The sequence below is a fragment of the Hordeum vulgare genome, chromosome 2H (genome assembly GCF_904849725.1).
Source record: "Hordeum vulgare subsp. vulgare chromosome 2H, MorexV3_pseudomolecules_assembly, whole genome shotgun sequence".
Lineage (NCBI taxonomy): Eukaryota > Viridiplantae > Streptophyta > Magnoliopsida > Poales > Poaceae > Hordeum > Hordeum vulgare.
In genome coordinates, this window is record NC_058519.1 from 506,871,893 (window position 1) to 506,895,058 (window position 23,166).

At 45.3% G+C, this 23,166-nt stretch overlaps 1 protein-coding gene, 1 non-coding gene and 1 pseudogene across 2 annotated transcripts; 2 read left to right on the plus strand and 1 right to left on the minus strand.

The window, feature by feature from the left end:
* The first annotated feature begins 1,769 nt into the window (after positions 1–1,769).
* Positions 1,770–1,842, plus strand: TRNAR-ACG. Its single transcript has one exon. It is a non-coding gene; the product is annotated as a tRNA-Arg (tRNA).
* Positions 1,843–2,751: 909 nt separating this feature from the next.
* LOC123426885 lies at positions 2,752–4,862 on the plus strand (annotated as a pseudogene).
* Positions 4,863–7,685: 2,823 nt separating this feature from the next.
* On the minus strand, positions 7,686–11,487 carry LOC123426887. Its single transcript, XM_045110789.1, has 5 exons — positions 11,273–11,487; positions 11,073–11,146; positions 9,786–9,915; positions 8,846–9,157; positions 7,686–8,218 (listed from the first exon to the last, which is right to left on the minus strand). Exons 1-5 carry the CDS (start codon positions 11,393–11,395, stop codon positions 7,946–7,948), a joined length of 912 nt encoding a protein of 303 aa, XP_044966724.1. The 5' UTR covers positions 11,396–11,487; the 3' UTR covers positions 7,686–7,945.
* Between the last annotated feature and the right edge of the window lie 11,679 nt (positions 11,488–23,166).

Consider the following 23,166-nt stretch of genomic DNA (forward strand, 5'->3'; position numbering starts at 1 on the left):
TCCACACGTTCACACTTGCAGCTTTTGATATATCGTGTGCTATAGTGTGATCTAGTATCTTGTGTCGTTCACTTACTTTCCGTGTGGTATAGCTCAAGTAAGTTTGTGTAACTTACTTGGGCTTGTTAGTAACTGTATTATGTCCATCTTGGTAGATCGTTTTGTTGATACACGTTGAAGTGCCTAGTGCATTTAGGATTTGTGCTTGACAAGTATCCTCTTAGTTTATTTCCGCATTTGGTTTAAGCCAAATCCGAAGAAGTTTTTAAATAGCCTATTCACCCCCCTCTAGGCGTCATCGAGGTCTTTTCAGCGGAGAGGAAGAGGATGTTCCATGGTGCGTCCTCTACTTTTCGAGGTGACACTCCGATGAGTAGTTGTGGCGATGGCGGTGTGGACGACTCCACCGGCGCCTATGGAGATGTTTGATGGAGCCCGCATGTGGTCTAGGAGATGGCGCCGAGGTGCAACTTTTTGGTGATGGTGCCGATGAGAGGGGGAAGATGATGATTTTGTGATGTAAACTATTAAACCATGCATCAATGATTGTCATTTGGTAGTTTGTTTAGAGGTTGATTGTGTTCTTGTAGTCATAAATTGTGAGATGTCGAATGATAGATTTAAAGGTTGGGGTTGAGTCAAAGACTAGAACCCTCAAACCCAACCCTTAAAGCAGTTTAAGGATTGGGTTTGAGGGTTCTAGTCTTTGCCCCTGTTTTTAAACCCTTAAAAATGCCAAAAACTGGCACTTCTCAACCCTTAAAACTACTTTAAGGGTTTGAGGGTTTGAGGGTTCTACTAGACATGCTCTTACAGTGCGTCAGCCCTCAAGCAGCAGCCACTCCGCCACTGGTCATTCAAACAGCTCATGTTGATAGAGCAGCGGCTGCCATTTCACTCCAAAGATGCACGCTCCTATTTCACTCCAAAGATGCATGCTGCTAGAGATGGCACCCGCCGGGTTTGGGTGCGGGTGGAGCCACCCCATACCCTTACCCGCCGTCCCAAATCTTACCCATCACCCATACCCATATCCATTGACAGGTACAATTTTTTTTTCATACCCATCATCCGTCAGGGTAAATGGGTACCCCCGGGTAAAATTACCCATATTTGCAACACATCAATTAGAGTATTACATAGTCATAAATAACAACTTATAATAATAATGTATAAACAACAACACTTCTTGACAACAATACATACTCGTAAACAACAACACATTCTGGACGTGGGCTAGTTGCAGGATTTTTGTACATATAATATGTTTATAAATAATATTCCAGACCTATTTTTTAAATTATATGCGGGTACATGGATACATGGGTGTGAGTTATATTAAACCATACCCGTACCCATTATACCCGATGAATCTCAAACTTTCCGGTTTATGTACCCATGGATATTTGTTTGACCCATACCCTTACTTTAATAGGGTTTTTACCCACAGGATACGCGGGTAATGGATACCCATTACCATCCCTACGTGCTGCTGCATGCCACTCCTAGTCTTGACGCGCATAGCTGAGAAGGCAAAAGCGCATGCGGTGCGAGTCTTGAAAGAAGAAAAAACGAGTTTGTATTTCTAATCTAACGGTCATGGTCATGCAAAACGGGCGGCTCGGGAGCGGCCAGATGATTCGTAGCACTCACCTTTATTTAGTGTCTCCTTTTACATTAAGGAAAAGCTTTTACGTTAGCCCATCTACTTAGTGATACTTTTGTCCCAGATGTACTATCTAATATGCTATTGAAAACAAAATAACAACGACTCCGTGGCCCAATGGATAAGGCGCTGGTCTACGAAACCAGAGATTCTGGGTTCGATCCCCAGCGGAGTCGATTTTTCTTTTCAGTTTTGTCTCTCATTTAAGAGCTTTAAGAGCTTTTTCAGTGAGGTCTGCACTTCTGTTTCACCCAGCTAGGCACTTTGACAATTGGCTTTCCAAGTTTCGAATCCTATTTTGATGCCTCCTACACTTGAATCTACGTTTTTGTTTCCACAACTTGGGCTGAACTTGCGATCATGTACCGATCACCAAAGGTCTGTTCTTCCTTATTCACCTTTGTTTTTCTTTTTGATATTTCACCCTTTATTTGTCGTAGTATTTGTAGGAGTAACTTGTTTTCCTTTTGCAAGGATAAAAGTGTTTTATTCCGAAACTTTTGTGGAATAAACGACCGTTTCTCTCTCAGGGACTTGATCTCCAAAGCTAGAAGACCATACTTGTAGCAAACAAGCGAATCATATCTGAAGATCAAATAGGACCGCCGACCAATCTAACTATACAACTAGGAGAAGTAACTCTTGACACCACTACTGATTCGAACCACAAGGTGGATACAGCGAGAAGGCTTTCACAGGTGTAACCACAAGAATTCTGCTGGACCTTTCCTGGCATAGCTGATAAAAGAGTTACAAATAACAGTCTTGTCGATGATGCCGAATCTCTATTATTAAAGGGGATCTGCCGCCGTGATGGTTCAACCACGCCAGATGGTTCAACCACGACACATCCCCTCGCTAGCACCGTCAGTTCCATCGATTTTTTTTCATCCCTCCATAAACCGGTCGATTAAATAGAGAAAAAAACGTCTCATGCTTACCCCAAACCGGCTGACCACCTCGTCCCTCTCTTCCCCCCACCCCGTCTCTCTGCCTCGCCTCGCCTCTCCCGTATCGGCGGCGGTTCAAACCCGCCTCAGGTCGACGAGGGCCAGGTCTCCGCCGCCGCCGCTCCCCTCGATCCATCGGCCGCGCCTGATCCCGCGGGATCCGCCCCCCGCCGGCGCGGTACAGGGAGGCTATGGCGAGGTGGAGGAGGCGCCGAGAGGAGCCCCAGGGAGCAGTTGCTGAGGCACATGCAACTCCATCTTAGGCAGCAACAACTCTTGCCTCTTGGAGCATCGATCTAAGAAGAAGAGGAGGAAAAATGGGAGGGAAGCTTGGGTTGTTGTTTTTGCTCGCATGGGTCGTCGTGGCCTCCGGCTCCGTCGTGTCGCTGCCGATCAAGGCCGTGAACCTTGGTGGGTGGCTGGTGGTGGAAGGCTGGATGACCAACCTGTTCCAGGGAGTAGACTTGGTGGGTGGCTCTCATGGTGATCTACTGACAAAGAGCCAACTTGGTATACTTGCTCAAACTAATAATTTACTTTGCGATTGATCGATCCATGGAAACGCAGGACGGCACACGCGTGACGTTGTGGTCGGCGACGCAGGGGATGTTCCTGAGCGCCGTCGGCGGCAGCGGGTCCGACGTCGTGGCCAACCAGGGAGAAGCCAAGGACTGGGAGACCCTCAGGGTGAGTGCTGCTTCTTGCCTGCCTCACTCTGTAATCGCTCAGAGTTTTGTTTGCTCATTAACGATACGAGGCATTGCAGGTTGAGCTACCTCTTCCACTGACACTAACCATGTGTCGCCCTCTTCCTTGATTAATCAGCTCTGGAGAATGAAGGATTCTGACGACATGTTCATGATCCGTGTTCACGACGGCCAGTTCGTCGGCCTTGATAACAATGGCGGGCTGGTCGCCGTTCAGACCTCTCCAGGCCAAGCTGGTGAATTCCAGATTATCATAAATGCGGGCCTGGCTCGGATCAAGGCGCCAAACAGCAGATTCTTATAGGTACGTACGCCCTGAAAACATTATATTTCTTTCTTTCTTTCTTTCTTGAGTTCCAAAACAAATAAAACAATGTTGTGTTCGAATTCCTGAATATATAGATCAAGACAGGGGGCGTAGTTACAGCACATGGCGATGCAACAAGTGAAAGTTGGAGTGACAGTGATCCGCCTGTTTTTACCATGAAAATAACTGGACAAATGGATGGAGACGCTCAGCTATGCAGCTTCTACGGAGCAGAAAAGACTGTCAGCATCTTACAGGTTGTGTTTTTTCTCACTTGCTCAGTTGGATATTTCCTTTGTATAAATATATAAATATAATTGTAAATATACCACCAGTACTGAAAAGCAGGTTCAGATATTTCATTTCCGGCAAGTGTCAAGGACTTCATTTCACTGGGCTTGTTGCAGGATCATTGGAAGACATTCATAACCGAAGAAGACTTTAGATTCATTTCATCAAACGGTCTGAATGCAGTGAGAATTCCAGTGGCGTGGTGGATCATCAAAACAGATGACACTCCCTCCTGTCACCCGCCAAATTATCCAGGCTACCAAGCTATGCTTGACAGGGCTTTTCAGTGGGCAGAGTAAGTTGAGCTCCCCTTAGTTTCGGTTACAACAAACTAAATAGATACCCAAATACTTCACATACGTACGTTCCATTAAAAACAATAAACAAACCTTATGCTGATTGCTGACTCTTTTCGATGCTTTTACTTCAGAAAGTACAACTTGGGTGTCATTGGGGACCTTCATGCAGCACCCTGGTCACAGAACGGACAATCCCACAGCGCATCAAGAGATGGCACCGTGGGCTGGGCAGACCAAAAAATCGACGAGACCGTCAGGGTGATTGAAGGCCTTGCAGCTAGGTGAGTCAGACAATTTGGTTCAGACAATTGTGTTGTTGGCAAAATTACAGTGCTTCAACTTGCCAACACAGACAATGTTGTGCTCATGACCGGGAAGCACCACCTAGCTTTCTGAAAGGACATTGATTGTTGTGTTGAACTTGACAGGTATGCTGCCAAGAAAAGCCTTCTGGGAATCGGGCTTCTGAACGAGCCATCGGAGCAAGTGCACATCGACACCCTGAAGAAATACTACAAAGCCGGTTACAACGCCGTGAGGAACCAGGTGAAGCGCGACGATGTGTATGTGATCATGGAAGGCCGGCTTGCGGGTGGCGGCGATTCCAAGATGGCCGACTTTACCGGGCAGTTCCGGAACTGAATGTGAGTATTTTTTTGCCTATGTGTTTGATTTGCGAACTCGTGCGATACATTTATCTCTCCACTGTTATTCTGAATAATTGCATGTTGTTATAAATTTCAAGTTTGCTTCTTCACTATAAATCTTCCAATTTCTTTTTACAAGAATCTTGCATACACAGAAAAGTGAGGCTTTGACAAGGGATTACGTGTGGACCGTCTCGAGCTCAATGAATATGTATGCTCCTTCTGTTATATTCTTGATTGTTTTTCTTGTTAGTTAGCATAAAAGATTTCTATCGTCTTGTTGAATTTGTTAATAATTAGAAAATGATTACATTTTTCTGATTAAATTTTAGTGTTGCTTAGTTTGCCATGCTGCGGAAGGCGGAGGCAGTCTCGATGTGGATGGGTGAAAGGTAAAGGTTGAGGGAACGAGGGCGTCGAAGGATCCACCAAAGTTGCCATTGTAGTTGACCACGGCACCGGCGGTGTGTCAGACCTTTGTTGCCTCTGCAGGGAAGGGCAGAAGGCCTGCACCGCCATGGATCTTGTCCCGACATCTTGAGCACTTGTCGGTATTGCCATATTACAGATTTTCTCTGAGGGAAGTTACATTCTTTTCCCGTTAATTCAGATATATTAATATGTCCAGATGTAATTCCAAATATCTTATGTTAGGCAAAGCTTCTGAAATCAGTGAAGCTCTAGAGCTACTAAGGACTGGTTAAATCAGTAAAGTTTTACAATATCTGCATGAGTGGTTATAACATCGCACATGTTATTTGGTACTTCACTATCTGGTATCCTTTTTTTAATCCTGATTATTGAGTCAACATAATGATTGTGGGCTTATATACTGCCAAACTGGCCTTCTTATTCTGTCATCCAATTCGTGCAAAATTCAGGCTCACCATGACAAAGGCTTAATTTGTTAGCTGATGTTGTTTTCTAATTGTGTGCTACTTCATTTGTAGTTGCCAAGTCTTAAAATATTTGTAGTGACGTACCTTTTTTTCTTCATATCAGCAGGATTTTAGATAGCATTTTTTAATGCTAACTGAAGTAATAAACAAATTAGTTTAGAAGTCAGTGTAAAGTGTTTAAGAGGATTTTTTTTCTCTGCACTAACAAAATTTGATGGCAATTCTTGTGAACTGATCGAAGGTCAGGTTTCAAAAGGTTATCTTTGCAAGGACCGAATTTTGCCTTTTGTATTTCTAGCTGCCATGCTGATGGGTGGTAGACGACGGCGAATGGACAAGAGATAAGTATAAGCTCTTTTCTGTCATACATGTATGCATTTTTTTCATCATTCTCAGTATCATAAATCAATTTTGCATACATGATTGCTCATTTTCCTTTCATGGTAAAGAAATCTATGTGGCGTTACATGTGAGATGATACATATAGGAATTCATTCTACAACTGAACCTTTTATTAGATGACACATTAGGAAGGTATGCTTTCTACTTTTTTATATTTCCTTCCAAGAGGTTTAGTCAATTGTTAATCTGTTCCCTATATTAATTTGTAAGGCTCTAAAGCCACGTTTTTCAAGCTGAAACAATAAAGGCTAACATGTCAGATGATACATATAGGAATTCATCCTACAACTGAAATTTACTGGATTATTATCTCGATCTTCAGTTCTTCTGATATATTTTTCACGATCCCAGTGTTATGAACGACGAGTCTAAGAAGAAGCATCATATTCCAATGTTGATATTTTATTCAAGCATCAATAATACTCCTTCTCTATTATATGATGGCATCAGGCTAATTCTTTTTTCAATGAACAACTACAATGTGCAGCACGAAACATAGACCGGGACCTGATGATGGTGCTCCGGAGGCAATGAGCTAGAACTGGGCTCACGTGCGAGCATAGTTTGAGAAACTTAGCGATCCTTCAAGTGCATTGTGTCAAAGATTGTCGTGGTCCTGCTCTTCTACACTGCCCACAAGAGACAATAGACGACCATGTTGTCAATTCCAAACGGGACCTCATGTAGAGGAGCAGCAAAAGCATGCCACACATGCTCTAATGTGGTTGTACGAATGGCGTCAGAAGGTGGTTTAGACTCTCTTTAGCCGACGTACGTTGCGCTGCACACAAGTGCGTCTGCATTTTTTTCTCTTGCACTCCTAGAGGGATCAAGACACATAGAACTAGAAATGAGATGATAGGCCTGAAAATGTAACAACTAAAGAAATATATCCCCTTTCCTGTATCTCTTCTCGAGATAAAACAATGTTTTTGCAATATTATTTTCTGTAAAATCTGATATTGAAATAATCTTGTAGACTTTAGTATTGCAAGGTGTAAGATGTTGATTGTGAGTTGCAAATCTTACACCAAGAAGTGGTGTCTCTCAGAAAAGTATCCTTGTTTTTTCTCCTTTTTATTTTTTGTGTTCTGTATATCCAATGCTTTCACTACCTGATTTGTTGGAATTACTACCTTCGTACCAAAATATACCATACTTGGCCCGGCCTTCATTATTCATATTAAAGGCGGAAATTTCCAAGTTTGATACAACACGAAGTTGACGATGGAGACACAATGAAATGGGATGGCATTAAATCAGAGAGAAAGAAGAACATGAGGCGTGATATGGCGAAAGGTTGGTAGAGAAAAACAAGCTCTGATGTACCAATTTGGTAAAACACTGCACCACAGTTTTACGGAGTATAAAAGTCGATTGATTAGCCTATATGTTGGTTTTATGACCTTCAAGGAAGATGTGGAGGTTGCTAAATAGGACGGAGGAAGACACCATATTTATGAATACGTTGTGAGAAAAAAAAATGATATTAATTTTCCCCACGGGCAATCAACTAGTGAGTCCATAAAAGCTTATTGCGCAGGTTCTCAGTACAGAGAGATTAATACATAAGTACCACAAAACAAAGGATGAGATCACGCACAAGCGTACATGATATGAACCGAGTCAGATCCTGCTGACTCTACACTATATTAGGGCTAAGATATCCAACATAATTTCAGATCTCGAATCATCATCTAGACCCCGGAAGGCCGAGAAGAGCACCTGAAATGAGGAGGACGTACTAGCCAGTCCCGACTAGAGCAGTCTACCATAATTAGATGAGTGCAATGCTGCTCTCGCCACCAGGGGGCTTCCGGACACCGCCGAGGTAGTCTCGCGAAGACGCCTTTCCATCGGAGAATATGTCATTGCCGCTCATCTCCTTAAGCTTTGCTGAGCTCAGAGACTTGTCAGCTGAGCCAGGAGGAGCATCCTCGTTAAAGATGTTATTGCCTGTCAGCTCTTGGAACTTCTGGTTGTGAATTTTCTTTGCTGTCTTCGTTACAGGATCCTCACTGAACGTGATGTTGCTTGGACCTCCAGCAGGCTACAAAAGGAATTTCAAGTCATGCAAATGCAGAGGTAGGATATTTATGCTAACAGGTAAGTACCATCATGAAAATATTGTCATATAACCAAAAGTATCAAAAAAATTGACATGCTTTTCTCCCTATGCAGACATCGGTCACTAATTACGAGTAGGCCAGTAGCTGCCTAGTTGGTGAAATGCAACTGAATCTAAACATGCTTATAAGGTCAAGCTAGAAGTGGCTTCCAACGGTTTGTTTGAATTGAAGTGACCAGACGACAGTCGGTGGCAGGGCTTCACACTAATCACAGAGGGGGCAGCCTCAAGAGATTACAAATTAAACACACAAAGCAGAAAATTCATGAATTATGTTGTGATGTCTTTGTGTTAGTAAAGCATTGGAGGGTGCATGTCCCCCTTTTGCCTGCACTAAGCTCCACCACTAGTTACAATGTAGCATCTTTTTTTTTCGGAATACAATGTAGCATCTTTTTTTTTCGGAATACAATGTAGCATCTAGCAAGCAAGAAACAGAAGCATGTGATTCACATAATATCAAAGAATGCAAATTGGATACTTTGGTATTCTGTGATTAACATAATATCAACGATGTCAACAGGAAGGCAATAGTATCAGGTAACTTACATTGGATACTTTCACTGATGTGTGCACGCTTCTTCGTTGTGGAAGTGCAAAATCTACGTTTCCTTGTAGCTCCATATTACGAGCAGCTAGTGGCCTTGCAGGGGTCTCAGGAGGTGGACCAAAGATATTGCTTCCGCTGAGCTCCTTGTTCTTGGCTTCAGAAAGCTGCTTATTAATTTTAGCTTCAGCATCAGTCTCGAATGTGCCACTAAGCTCTCGCTGCTTAGCCACCTCAGGCAGTGAGGATGGCTTCTTTGGAGAAACGCTTCCATCTGCGCTAAATGAGATCTGACTTACTCCAGTTACAGTTTGCTGTAATGAAAAGGTGCATTAGCGACTGATGTTGTCAGAAGAAATCAGAGTTTGAGATTTAGTTCATCTCCATAAAAAAGAAAGGAAAAACAATCAACATCTGTTGAAGATTCCAAATACGAAAGTACAGAAACTAAAACTTGACATGACAAGACATGTGCAGAGGTCCATTAAGTGCATTTTTTCAAGTCTCAAATACCAAATAGCAGTTTGTGTTAACAGAAAATGCACAAAGTATGCCTTAACTTAGTACTCTATCAAGGAAAGAGTGACTATACATCAACACATACAAATATTAATAGCGCAAGGAGCCATCACAATAATACCAAGCGGAGAAACAGATACACCCTACATATCACAAATACATGTCGTAGGTCAAGCTTTTAAAACTTTGGTAATAAAAATTGTCTCAAATATAGATTGGGGACCTGTAAATCGTATGTTTATATTTGCCTTGAAAAGTATATTCATAAAAATTGTATTATATTTAATACTATAGTAAAAATTAGTGGTCATAGGTAAATCATGAAGACCGTGTCCATAACCAAAACGACATGTTTGTGATATTGAGTGAGTATACGCCAACCAAGTGGGGAGATAAGGACATGTTTATAAGCATGTTAAGTACCTGATACATCCTCACAGAAGTTCTGTTTGCAGGATTTGAAGACTCTGAATCACTATTCTCACTCTTTTCAGCAAATATCCCACTCCCAGTCATTTCCTTCATCTTTGAACCGGACATCAGTCTCCTTTCACTATAACAAACCAACAAGGTTAGACACTTGGGAAGAGTTCAGTATCTTACTTTCAAGCAACTATAACATACATCTTTTCTGGAAGAAAAAAAAAACTATGACATGCATAAGTAAGAATTGCCTGACTAATTCCTTTACCACTGCAAGCAAAACAGTTGCTTATGAGACTTCATTCTATGGCTTATAAACCAATGAAGCCAAAACAGAGACGCATCACATACCACCAAACACACGAATATTGGTACTTTCAAGTTATCACTCGGACGATAGCAATCAGCCAATCACTACATTAGGAAATTCATTTCGTATTCGAAAATTTCAATTAGTACAATATATTTAGGAAACAAAAATATAACTCTTGTCATGCAATGCAAGCCTAGGTAATTTTGTGCAGAACCTTCAACACATGCAACTGATAAATTTCGAAAGCAATGCTCACAGGAAAAGACGAACTTAGAGTATCCACTGTGGTTTTAATTTGGTTGCCATGGTAAGCACTCCACCAGATTATTGCAGAACTGACAAACTGGTATTCATAACACAACGTTAAAGAAATAAAGAACCAACACTCCAGAGAATTGACAGGATTGAACTTTTCAAAAATTACGAGTACTAATAACAGAAAATAGACTGGGCACTGACATAGCCACGACCACATGTGGCAAGCCAGTACCAGACAGTCAAGCGCTGCATGACTCCGCAAATTCAGCTAATTTCTATGTTTTTACTTTTCAACCTTGGCGGTGAGGCCAGGATTTCAAATTTTGAATCAAAAAATTGCCATTTGCATCGCTCAAATAAGTTTAAGGCGTCATTACGAGTATGGGTGCAGTTTGGATCCTAGCACAATCGCGAAATAAGTTTACTATAATACGGTAACACCACAAATTTGGACTGAAGCAGCGTCGCATGTTTACATAGTGCGTCCTCTGACGAACCAATCGTCTGAGAGCGACTGCTCTGCCCGTTGCTAAAAGCAGAGCAGTCCAGCAAATCGCTGTAAGCTCGAGGCATCGAATGGTCAAACCCCATAACATACAAGCAGAGCATACATTACAACTAGATCGGATCAGCGTAACCAAATCAAAGACGCGGTAGGAAACCACAGATCGAGCAGATCAGGGCGGAATGCGGCATGGGGAGGCCCCAGATCTCACCTGTTGCTCAGATCCTCGGCGTCGTGCTCGCTCACCGGCGCGCCGAACATGGCCGGCGTGATCCCCCCAGCCGGCTGCACAAACAAGAAACATCAGCAGTGAAGCACCAAGTCAGCCGCGTCGCACGGAGGGGGCGGCAGAAGGGCTCTGTGCACGCGCGGTACCACGGCGAGGCAGAGCCCCGGCGCACGCTGCTTTACCTTGAGACTGGGGCGGGACGGGGCGGCCGGCGAGGCGGAGGGGGCGCCGGCGCCCGTGGCCGACCACGTGAGCAGGTCGGCCGTCGAGGTGTGCGGGCTCCGCACCGGCGTCGCCCTCTCCATTGCTCCCGAGCTGTGCTGCCCCCCGTGCTCTATCGTCACCGCTTCTCGCTCGGGTAGTCGGGTTTGGGTCCTCGAGGTGCTGCTGCTGCTGCTGCGTGGCGTGGGGTACCACGGAGTACTAGTAGTAGGAGTAGTGCCCGTCCATTTCCCGTCCGCGTCACGGAACAGTCACGTCGCCGTCGCTGACATATAGGCCAGGAAATCTATGGAGCCACTTGTCGGTGGGTCTCGGGTCAGAGCGGAACGGGAGACCGGGGGAGCAGGAGATCCGGGGATCTGAGTGCCGGCCGGCTGTGTGCCCAGTTGGGGGTACGTGCTGCACGGTGGGTTGTTGAGCGCTGGGAGGTGATCGGTGCGCGGGTGTAGGGGATCCTTCGCCTTGGCGAGGGCCGGTGGGCACGTGCATCGCCATTCCGTCCAAACTCACCGTCCCACCGTGCAAAGCTACGATCTGCCACTGAGAGGACAGAGTGACCAGGACACCCGGTGAAAACGAGAGGTAATTGACGCTTGCTCAAGCAAAGCCACCACGCTGATGCTAGTCAGGGGCTCAGGGCCTCACAGCCTGCGCAAAACTTCTACGTGAGGCATGTTGAAAGGGAATCCAGGGGTTGGTGAAATAATTGTTGAGTATGATAGATATATTATTGAGCCTTATGGGCGAGTATATATTGGAAATAAGACTTGAAGGACAAGAAGCCTCTCCTAGAGATAAGGTGGAGACGATTACAAATCCTAGACTATCAAATACATGTACATCAAATATATCTCTAACATCCCCCGCCGTCATAGCGGTAGCGTTGCGAACAACAGGAGCGTCGTGGATGGTCTGACTGGAGAGAATAACAGCCGACGCGCTGACATCCCCCTGTAGTCGCAGCGGGAGCGTCGGGGACGGTGTCGCATCGTGGACGTGTGGATTGTAGATGAAGCCAATGAGATGCTCAAACGAGGTGATAGCCCTTTGTGTCGATGTCGAGGTAGCCGAGAGCGTAGGGTGGTGTAGACGTGGTCGAGGCAGCCGTGCGAAGAATGTCGTAGTCGATGGCGAGTCGGGGTAGCCGGTGTCGAGGAAGTCGCCGTGGAGCCGCGGGCGCAAGGAGGCGCCGAGTTAGTCATGGACGCGGTGGTATTGAAGTAGTGGTGCGCCGAGAAGACGACGTAGTTGAGATGCGTCGCACCGGGTTTGCCAAGCCTGGGGACACATCGTGGATGAAGGCACGCGTAGGTGTTGCCAGCACTACACATGCGTAGACGGACGAAGTCGATGTTGGCGATGCGCCGTGCCAGGCTTGCCAAGCCTAGGAGCGCATCGAGGACGAAGGCACACGTCGGTGTTGCCAGCACCAGGCATGCGGAGACGGGGACCTGCACACAACATGTACGTCATGTCGAGGAGGCTAGCAGAGAGGACTCGACGACGGTTGCGGTGCAAACCAACGGGAACCAATGTTGCTCGCGGTGGTCGGAGTAGACGAAGCGGTCGGGGTAGACCACGGCGACGCTGGCGATGAGCTGGTGCTGGACGAAGATGAAGGAGGTGGACGGGCGGTACGGCTCGGGTGAACGAGCTGCAGCAGCACCAAGGGAGAACGGCGGCGGCGGCGGCTGGTTAGGAGCGCGGCGGCGATGCTCGAAGTAGGCGAGGAAGAGCCCGACAGCATGACAAAGATCGGCGCAGACGATCGCGTTCCCGCGCCGAAGGAGACGGCGCAACGCATACCATAGGAAGTCGACGTGCGGGGACGGCAGAGTGGACTGCACGCCGCGTTGCTACGACCCGAAGGGGCGACGAAGCTGCAATGCGCGGGTCGGGGCGACGGCGGGAAGACCTCGGGGTGGCAGCATAGACCGTGTGCCGCAATGCTACGGCCCGAAGGGGCGACGCAGCGGTGATGCGCGGGTCGGTGCAGCCATGGGGATGGCCTTGGGCGGCGGTGGGGACCGTGTAACGCTGCACTACGCCCCGAAGCGGCAGTGTAGCAACGACTTGTGGGTCGGTGCAATCGTGGGGAGAACCACTGGGCGGTGGCACTGTGGCCCAACGGGGCAACGCAGCGGCAGCCTGTTGCTCGATCGGTGGAGGGGCGCGTTGTACTCGGGACAGCCTTCATACGACCTATGGAGGCGCATACAACCGACTGATCACGTCAGTCGCACGGTGCCGATGGAGTCGATCGCGGTGGGCAGGTGATCAATCTGATCGCACGCGAGGTCGGGGATGCTGCTCGATGATGATGACGGCGTCGTGGACGATGATACGGGGTGGCTGAGCAGACCAAGGCGACGGCGGCCAACGAGGAACTACTATTGGAAATATGCCCTAGAGGCAATAATAAAGTAGTTATTATTATATTTCCTTGTTCATGATAATTGTCTATTGTTCATGCTATAATTGTATTAACCGGAAACAGTAATACATGTGCGAATATATAGATCACGGTATGTCCCTAGTAAGCCTCTAGTTGGCTAGCTCGTTGATCAACAGATGATCATGGTTTCCTGATCATGGACATTGGATGTCGTTGATAACGGGATCACATCATTAGGAGAATGATGTGATGGACAAGACCCAATCCTAAGCATAACACTAGATCGTGTTGTTCGTCTTTTGGAGCTTTTCTAATGTCAAGTATCATTTCGTTGGACCGTGAGATTGTGCAACTCCTGGATACCGTAGGAGTGCTTTGGGTGTATCAAACGTCACAACGTAACTAGGTGACTATAAAGATGCACTACGGGTATCTCCGAAAGTATCTGTTGAGTTGGTACGAATCGAGACCGGGATTTGTCACTCCGTGTGAGGAGAGGTATCTCTCGGCCCACTCGGTAGAACATCATCATAATGAGCTCAATGTGACTAAGGAGTTAGTCATGGGTTGATGTGCTATGGAACGAGTAAAGAGACTTGCCGGTAACGAGATTGAACAAGGTATAGGGATACCGACGATCGAATCTCAGGCAAGTATCATACCGATAAACAAAGGGAATTGCATACGGGATTGATTGAATCCTTGACATCATGGTTCATCTGATGATGTCATCATGGAACGTGTGGGAACCAACATGGATATCCAGACCCCGCTGTTGGTTATTGGCCGGAGAGATGTCTCGGTCATGTCTGCACGTCTCCCGAACCTGTAGGGTCTACACACTTAAGGTTCGATGACGCTAGGGTTATAGGGAAATAGTGTACGTGGTTACCGAAGGTTGTTCGGAGTCCCGGATGAGATCCCGGGCGTCACGAGGAGCTCAGGAATGCTCCGGAGATAAATAATTATATATAGGAAGTGAGGATTTGGTCACCAGAATTGTTTCGGGTGACATCCGTAACGTACCGAAACTACCGGAAGGGTTCCGGGGGTCCACCGGGAGGGGCCACCGGCCCCGGGAGGCTACATGGGACAAGTGTGGGAGGGAACCAGTCCCTTGGTGGGTTGGTGCGCCTCCCACCCAGCCCAAGGCGCAACAAGGAGGTGGAGGGGGCAAACCCTAGGCGTTGAAGGGGGCCCAAGGCCCACCTAGGGCGCCGCCCTCCCCTCTCCACCCTGGCCGCCGCCCCCTTGGCCCCAGATGGGCTGCCACCACCCCTAGGGTGGAAACCCTAGAGGTGGCGCACCGTCCTCCCTCCCTCCTATAAATACCTGGGGTTTTTGGGGCTGATTGGGGACACAAACTCTCTCTCTCTCTCTCTCTCTCTCTCTCTCTCTCGGCGCAACCCTACCTCTCTTCTTCCTCGTCCTCCGCGGTGCTTGGCGAAGCCCTGCCGGAGTTCCACGTAGCTCCACCGCCACCACGCCGTTGTGCTGCCGGAGCTCTCCTTGAACCTTTCCTCCCTCCTTGCTGGTTCAAGGTGTTGGAGACGTCACCGGGCTACACGTGTGTTGAACGCGGAGGTGTCGTGATTCAGCACGTAGATCGGAAGCACACCTGATCTGAATCGCTGCGAGTACGACTCCATCAACCGCGTTCTAGTAACGCTTCCGCTTAGTGATCTTCAAAGGTATGAAGATGCTCTTCCCTCTTGCTCATTGTTGGTCTCTCCATAGATAGATCCTTGTATGGCGTAGGAAAATTTTGAATTTACTACGTTCCCCAACAACTACATGCCAGAGGAGGCCGATGATGGGTCAGGGAGCCTGAGGCAGCCGGTAGGCCCGCGCAGCGGCAGGCCCGTCAACCGGTGAGACCAAGGCAGCCAGGAGGACCGGCAGCCGACGAGGGGGCCGGCAACCAGCAGGCCTAAGGCAACCGACGTTCCCAAGGCGGCCGACGAGTGGCGACAAAGACGGAAGGTGGGTGATGCAAGCGTCCTGTTCAGCGCGGGGCTGCGATGGCGGCGTAAATTGGCGGGCAGGCAGATGCGCGGACGATGGCCATGACGGGCCGCCACGTCACGCAAGGTTGCCGGGTCGAAGTAGAGGCCGGTTGGTCGCACCTAGGTCGGAGTAGAGGCATGCAGGTGTCGACGGAGGCGGAGGGAGATGCAACCCGATCTAAGATCGGAAAGCCAAAAAGGAAGAATGTCGATTAAGAGACCGACAAAAGAGAGAAAACACGGATCAAGATATCGGGAAAAAGACTCTCTAGGGCAGCCGGTCAACACGACCGGCGGACGAACCCTAGGTACGGGCGACACGGCCCCCAACGGAGGTCATGGAGGCCGACCGCCCCGGGGGCGGCGCGTGGTGTGAAAGTGGCGGAGGTGGCTAGGTCAAGGACTTGCGGGCAGATACCATGTTGAAAGGGAATAGAGGGATTGGTGGAATAATTGTTGAGTGTGATAGATATATTATTGAGCCTCATGGGCGAGTATATATTGGGTACAAGACTTGGAGGGAAAGAAGCCTCTCCTAGAGATAAGGTAGGAGACGATTACAAATCCTAGACTACCAAATACATGTACACCAAATATATCTAACAAGGCTAAAGGCTGATTCGCTTCGCAGGATATAACATATAGAGGGAAAAACGTAAGAACAAGAAAAGGACACGGGAGTAAAACACAGCATATTACACCAATCAATGTATCATGCATTTCCACAACTCTTTACATGGTATGAGTTACCGTGACCTAATCCCAGATTTCGCTCTCACGTGCCTCCGTCGCACCCTACTATCGTTGTGTCACCTCCGTCGCACCCTACCTTTCACGCCGTCGCTGCATCTACTTGCCACTGCTGCACCCTTCCCTTCTTCCCTCTGTTGCCCTACCGCCGCGCTACCCAAACCCTACCTCTTCTAGTCGTCGACATGTCATCCACGTCCACCCTCTCCGGTGCTAGAAACCCTTTTTCCGACCTCGATCCCATCAACATCTTTGACATGAACATCTTCGACCGTGTTCCCGTTCGTCTCGACCAACACAACTCCATGTACTATGCATGGAAGACCTATTTCTTCCTCATGTTTTGGGAGTACAATCTCCTTGATCATATCGACGACTTCGTCGACTCATGCCATGCGCGGTGATCCTGAGTGGAGCGACATCGACACCACACTCATAGTGGTTTTATCTCACCATCTTGAAGAACTTGTTTCACACGGTCGTGGGTGATGGTGATGATGCACACGCCTGATGACGAGATGATGTATATACTTCTCGCTCCTCGTTGGTTACCCCAAGTGGAAGGTTGACATGTAGTCACCAGCAAGTTTTCCCTCACATGGAGACTGTAAGGTTTATCGAACCAGTAGGACTCCTAGGATCAACAAGTAGGTGTCCGTTGCCCCTGTCTAGCAGAAGATGTGGACCTGCACACACACAAATAACTTTGCTCCCAACGAGTACACAGAGGTTGTCAATCTCTCCGGCCTTGTAGTTTGCAAAGGATCAAAACACAAGCGGAATAGTAATAGTGATTGCAACGGAAAAGTAAATGAAAGCAGTAAATGATGGAGGTGTAAACAATGATGGTGATATGGACCGGAGTCACATGATGTTCACTAGTGATGTCTTTCTCCCAAAAGACGATAAACAACTATGCTTGGATAAACAAATTACAGTTGGGCAATTGACAGAATTATGAACGCACCACAATGCTAATTATGCTACTTGATAGTTAGAGGTTCAATAGTAAAGGGCAGTACGCCAAGACAAGTAGATCGTTTATTCATCAGCATCACTTACTAATCATCCACCTTGAGATATCTATCCAGAACATCTCGTCGGTATTAAGTTGCGAGCCCCACCCAGAGTGTAAACTCAAAGCAACGGACAACTACATTAATGAACTATGCGTAAGGTAAATAATCCTTGCAATTGTGGTCACAAGCACTGTTGTTTTCTCCCTGGTGGCAACAACACATTCCCTAGTCTCATGTTTCTGTCACTCAAGCTAGACATCGAAGGGCATGAACCCACAATAATGCATAGCGTTCCCTCTTGGAGTTACAATCTACTACTCGGCCAAAGCAATAAATAGCAATGGAGAACATGCATGAATCACTAAGGAACATAATATAAAAGGATAATCAAATATATAACTCATAACAATCTAAACATAATCTCATAATCCATCGAATCCCAACAAACCGAGCATAGCAATAGCAAGAGAATTACATAGATGCCTTGATCATGTAGGGCAGCTCACAAGGACTAACCATTGAAGCACAAGATTGGAGAGAAGACATCACATAGCCACTGGTCATGGACTCATGGTCAAGGAGGACTACTCATGGCAGGTTCGAGAAGCGTCCATGGAGGTGGAGAAGCTGCTCGAGGTCAATCCTCCCTCCGGCAGGGTTCCAGTAAGAGGTCTCCTGACGCTCCCAATCTCGGAAGCGCTGCGGCGGTGGAACAATGGAGAAATTCGCGATTCTGGATCCCGTATAGGGTTTTCCTCGTCAAGGGGTAAATATAGGCGAAAGAAGGGCACGAGAGGGCGTGGGACCCACCCAGGCGGCCTGTGGGTGTGGCCAGGGGGTAGGTCGCACCAAGAGGTCGCCTGGACGGCCCCTGGCCCCCCTCTGGCCCATCTTCGGTGATCTGGAAGCTTCCGGTACGCCGATTTTTATATATTTTTGTCGGGATTTTTGGGGCTTCAGAAAATTGGGTAAAAGCCTTGCAAAATAGACATCAGCAAATAGAAACTGGCATTGGGTGCACTGAGTTAGTAGGTTAGTACAAATATGTGTAAAATGATATAGAAGTGTAGCAAAACATATAACAATGTCACCCAAAAGATCATGGAACAAGCAGAAATTATAGATACGTTTGGGACATATCAACATCCCCAAGCTTAATTTATGCTCGTCCTCGAGTAGATAAATGATAACACAATAATTTCTGTGGTGACATGCTAACACACATATAAGAACTTCAAAGTAAAGCAAGTAAGATATGCAATTCAAGTCAAGATAATAACAAGCAAGAGTCTATATTTAGTATTGAAAGTAGCAAAGTAAGAACATAAAGGTGCAAGAGCTCTCGCTGTCCGTGACTCGAATGTCTCCAAATGGTGTTTGCGTGCAAGGAGTGGGAGATGGGTTGAGATCATAAAATATATTTTTTAATTGAGAACTCAATCTACTAAAATTTCACACTTGGTCTCCTTCGGAATCTTATTTTGACTCATCCCCACACCACTTGTCAGGCACAAGTCTAAATGATCCTCTCCCTTTCGACTTTGAGCACTCATGCAATGGATGAGCACAAGCAAGATATGTTGGCACTTAGGATGCCAAATATAATAGTTACGGGGAAGGAAGACAAAAAGGGTGTGAAAGGCTCACATGAGTGAGGACAATCATAGGTGAGAGAAAGCCAAATGATAAATATGATGTGAGGAGTAGGGACTGCCATGTAACGGATGCACATATGAGCTAAGGTAAGCTCTCCAATGGAACTAGTGGGGGTGCATCCAACTTGTTTACTCATGAATACCTAGAGCTCATTTGAGGAGGCTCATCATTGGAATATGCAAACCAAGTTCTATATTGTAAGGGTCCACACATAGTTATGCATGAATGATAATCTCTATGTAGTACAAATATAGCAATGTAGTACGAGTGTGGTTCTTTAAAATGGAATATTAGTGTTGCCTCCTTCTCTCTTTTCATTTGTTTCTTTTTTCTTTTTCTCTTTCTTTTATTTTTTTGTGGCCTCTCTGGCTCTTTCTATTTATCTCTCATTTGTCCTCTTTGGGATCTTTTGTTTTGTCCTCTTTGGGATCTTTCCCTCACTTAAGGGCAACACTCTATGTTTTACAACAATAAAAAGAAGATCATCACACTTCATAAGAAGTACTCAACATAAAGACAAGTGAAAACTATCATGATGTATGCAAATGTATGCCTCTGCCAGTGTAGCAGGATATGCAATGATACTAGCGCGTCATGTAGCAATAATTTGGGCAAGGCCCAACTATCATGCGGCTCTACAAGCAAGCAAAAACATGTATGACATGAAGATCAAGTCATGAGATGGTGGATGTTGCATGGCAATGTATCTCGGAAAGGCTACAGAAATGCCTTAATAGGTAGATATGGTGGCTGTTTTGAGGAAAGATATAATGAGGCTTATGTATGACAGAGCGTATCATGTCATGAGTTTGGATGCACCGGCGAAGTTTGCACCAACTCTCAAGATGAGAAAGGGCAATGCACGGTACTGAAGAGGCTAGCAAAATATGGATGGTGGAAGTGCCAACAATCGAATACTGACATTAGTTCGAAGAACTCATACACTTATTATTGGTAACTCTCTATCTAGTTAGGAAATTCACAAAGAGACAAGTACCCGAGGAGGAGTGTTTGGGGGTTTGGTTATCCTTGCGCATCCTCGACTCATGGTAACGTGAGGGTACTCTATATATTCCAACCCCTCCAGAGGTTAGCGATCAATTTAGTAGCTAGAGTTCTCAAATAATTTTTGGTTTTTGAACAACACACAAATTTCCCAAAATACGAGACCTATCACTAATAGGCTTAAGCTCTTGGCACCAATAGTCCAAACATTACTCAAATCAATACCTCAACACTATTGCAAGTTACTACTATACTTAAATAGCAATCTCAATTACCTACTCATGCAAGACACACAACTCAGTGCAACGAGCCAACTCTCTAAACAAGATAAGCATGATAACTCAAGAGAGTTCCAAAAGCAACCTAAATAAAAAGCTCTTAAAAATATAATCATGAAAACTAAGAGCTAAGCATGAGAGAAGCTATGGAAAGATAAAGAACACACAAAAAAGATAAGCATGAAAACCTATGTTGTGTTCTAGAGTGGAATGGAGCGTGTTTCTCTCCCAAACAAGGTAGGCTAGGTTCCGACTTGTTATGAACAACAAGCAAAACTAAAATAAACTAAAAAGTAAATAGCGGGATGCTCCAAGCATAGCACATAACATATGAAGTGATAAAAATATAGCATGGAGATGGACGAACTGATGATTGTTGATAGAGAAAGGGATGCACGGGGCATCCTCAACCTTAGACGCTTGAGTCTCCTTGAATATTTATTGGGGTGCATGGGGGCATCCCCAAGCTTGAGCGCTTGACACTCCTATATCTTCTTTCATCATCTCCCATCGCATACTTGAAAACTCCCTTCATACGAAATTCATCTTAAGCTGATTAGAGTGGTTAGTACCCTTAATAAAATAATTTATTACCTACTGGAATTAAAGATTTTCATGAATAGCTACTATTTTTCATGATTGCCAAAAGGTTTTTGCAAATAAAAAGTAAGCTTAGGATTTGCAAAATGATGAAAACGCAAAACGTGGCAGAATTTGTGATAAACAGAACAGCAGGTAGTAATTAATTTAAATTAATTTATTCGGGGCACTTCTGCAACTCAAATCAAAAAACTCAGAACAGATGCCAGAAAGGCAATTATATAGAGCAAGCTGTCAAAACAATTCAGATCAAAAAGATGATCTGGTGATTTTTGGCGAATTTTTCCGTCAAGCAGACAGAATCTATTTCTGGACAACATGTCACAATTTTTAAACTTTCTTGCAATCGGAGGCTATAACTTGGCACAAATATTAAAAATAAAGATACAATGATGTTGCTACAGCAGTAACAAGCATCAAGACCACTAAAACTAAAAGTAAAAAACAAATTGGGTTGCCTCCCAACAAGCGCTTTCTTTTATGCCTTTGAGCTAGGCATAATGCAAAAAGGAGGATCAAAATTCTCCGAGGTCATCGGAGTCATTAAAACCTTCAAATGGATCATCAACAAGTTCATCCTTATTTTTCCTAGGGATGGGTACGTACCTTTTGCTTTCCCACGTAAGCGTATGTGTCCTTTACCTATATCAATGAAGCCTTTCATGGCTCGGAGGAAGTCCCTTCCAAGAACTATGTTTCCTTGGTTTGGCTTCATGACGAAGAAATCAATCGTTGCACTCCTTTTAGAGAATGTAACCTGGACATCTTTTACCTTTCCCTGGATTTCAGTAATATCCCCATTAGCATGTTCATGATAAGATGAAAAATTGTCCATGTCTAACCAGAGAGAATCATAAATAACTTTTGGCATTGTAGAGACCATGGATCCAATATCACAATAAGCAAGGAAATCTTGGTTAGAGATGCTAATTCTAACAAAAGGCTCCCAGTCATCATCTATTTTCAAAATTATTTTCTTATCAACCATGGGTTTCTCTCTTTCTCTCAGGTCTAGAGCATCTATTCTTCTTTCAATGATAGCAAGTTTATCTATAATAGTGTCAAATCCATGATCATAAACAAAGTAATTAGGTAGACCATGTATAATATCAAGAGTTCTAGCCTCATCACACTCTAAAAAAATTCCTTCAGCTTTAATATCAAGAGAGTGTTGACACCACCTAAAAAGACCATGATAAAAATTTCTAAGCACAATTTTGATAGGGATCCAAGGCATAATTCTTTTATGTGCTTCAGAAATTCTATCCCAAGCTTTCTTCACATCTTCTCCAACCCTTTGAAGGAAATCTAGGACCTCAGATTTCCTCAAAGCAACAAATCCTAACATGCTTGACACCTAAAAGCAAAGTAACTATTTTTTATGGTTTTTGGTATAAGACTCTAAAGCAAAAACTAGAAAGCAAACTAACAAGACTAAAAAGCAAAGGTAAAAGATAGCGTGCAACTCCCCTATCTTGAAGATTGGAGTCCCTGGCAACGGTGCCAGAAAACTTTGCTTGATGACGAGATGATGTATATACTTCTCGCTCCTTGTTGGTTACCCCAAGTGGAAGGTTGATATGTAGTCAGCAACAGGTTTTCCCTCACATGAAGACTGTAAGGTTTATCGAACCAGAAGGACTCCTAGAATCAACAAGTAGGTGTCCGCTGCCCCTGTCTAGCAGAAGACGTGGACCTGCACACACACACAAATAAATTTTCTCCCAACGAGTACAGAGAGGTTTTCAATCTCTCTCGCCTTGTAGTTTGCAAAGGATCAAAACACAAGTGCGGATAGTAATAGTGATTGCAACGGAAAAGTAAATGAAAGCAGTAAATAATGGAGGTGTAAACAATGATGGTGATATGGACTAGAGTCACATGATGTTCACTAGTGATATGTCTCTCCCAAAAGACGATAAACAATTATGCTTGGATAAACAAATTACAGTTGGGTAATTGACAGAATTATGAACGCACCACAATGCTAATTATGCTACTTGGTAGTTAGAGGTTCAATAGTAATGGGCAGTACACCAAGACAAGTAGACCGTTTATTCATCAACATATACTTACTAATCATCCACCTTGAGATATCTATCCAGAACATCTCGCCGGTAATAAGTTGCGAGCCCCACCCAAAGT

Coding starts and splice junctions, on each gene's coding strand:
- LOC123426887 (XM_045110789.1), bottom strand. CDS start 11,395: ATGGAGAGGGCGACGCCGGTGCGGAGCCCGCACACCTCGACGGCCGAC. Junction 9,158..9,785: donor CTTCTGTGAGGATGTATCAG/GTACTTAACATG, acceptor TTTTCATTACAG/CAAACTGTAACTGGAGTAAG. Junction 8,219..8,845: donor CATCAGTGAAAGTATCCAAT/GTAAGTTACCTG, acceptor TTCCTTTTGTAG/CCTGCTGGAGGTCCAAGCAA.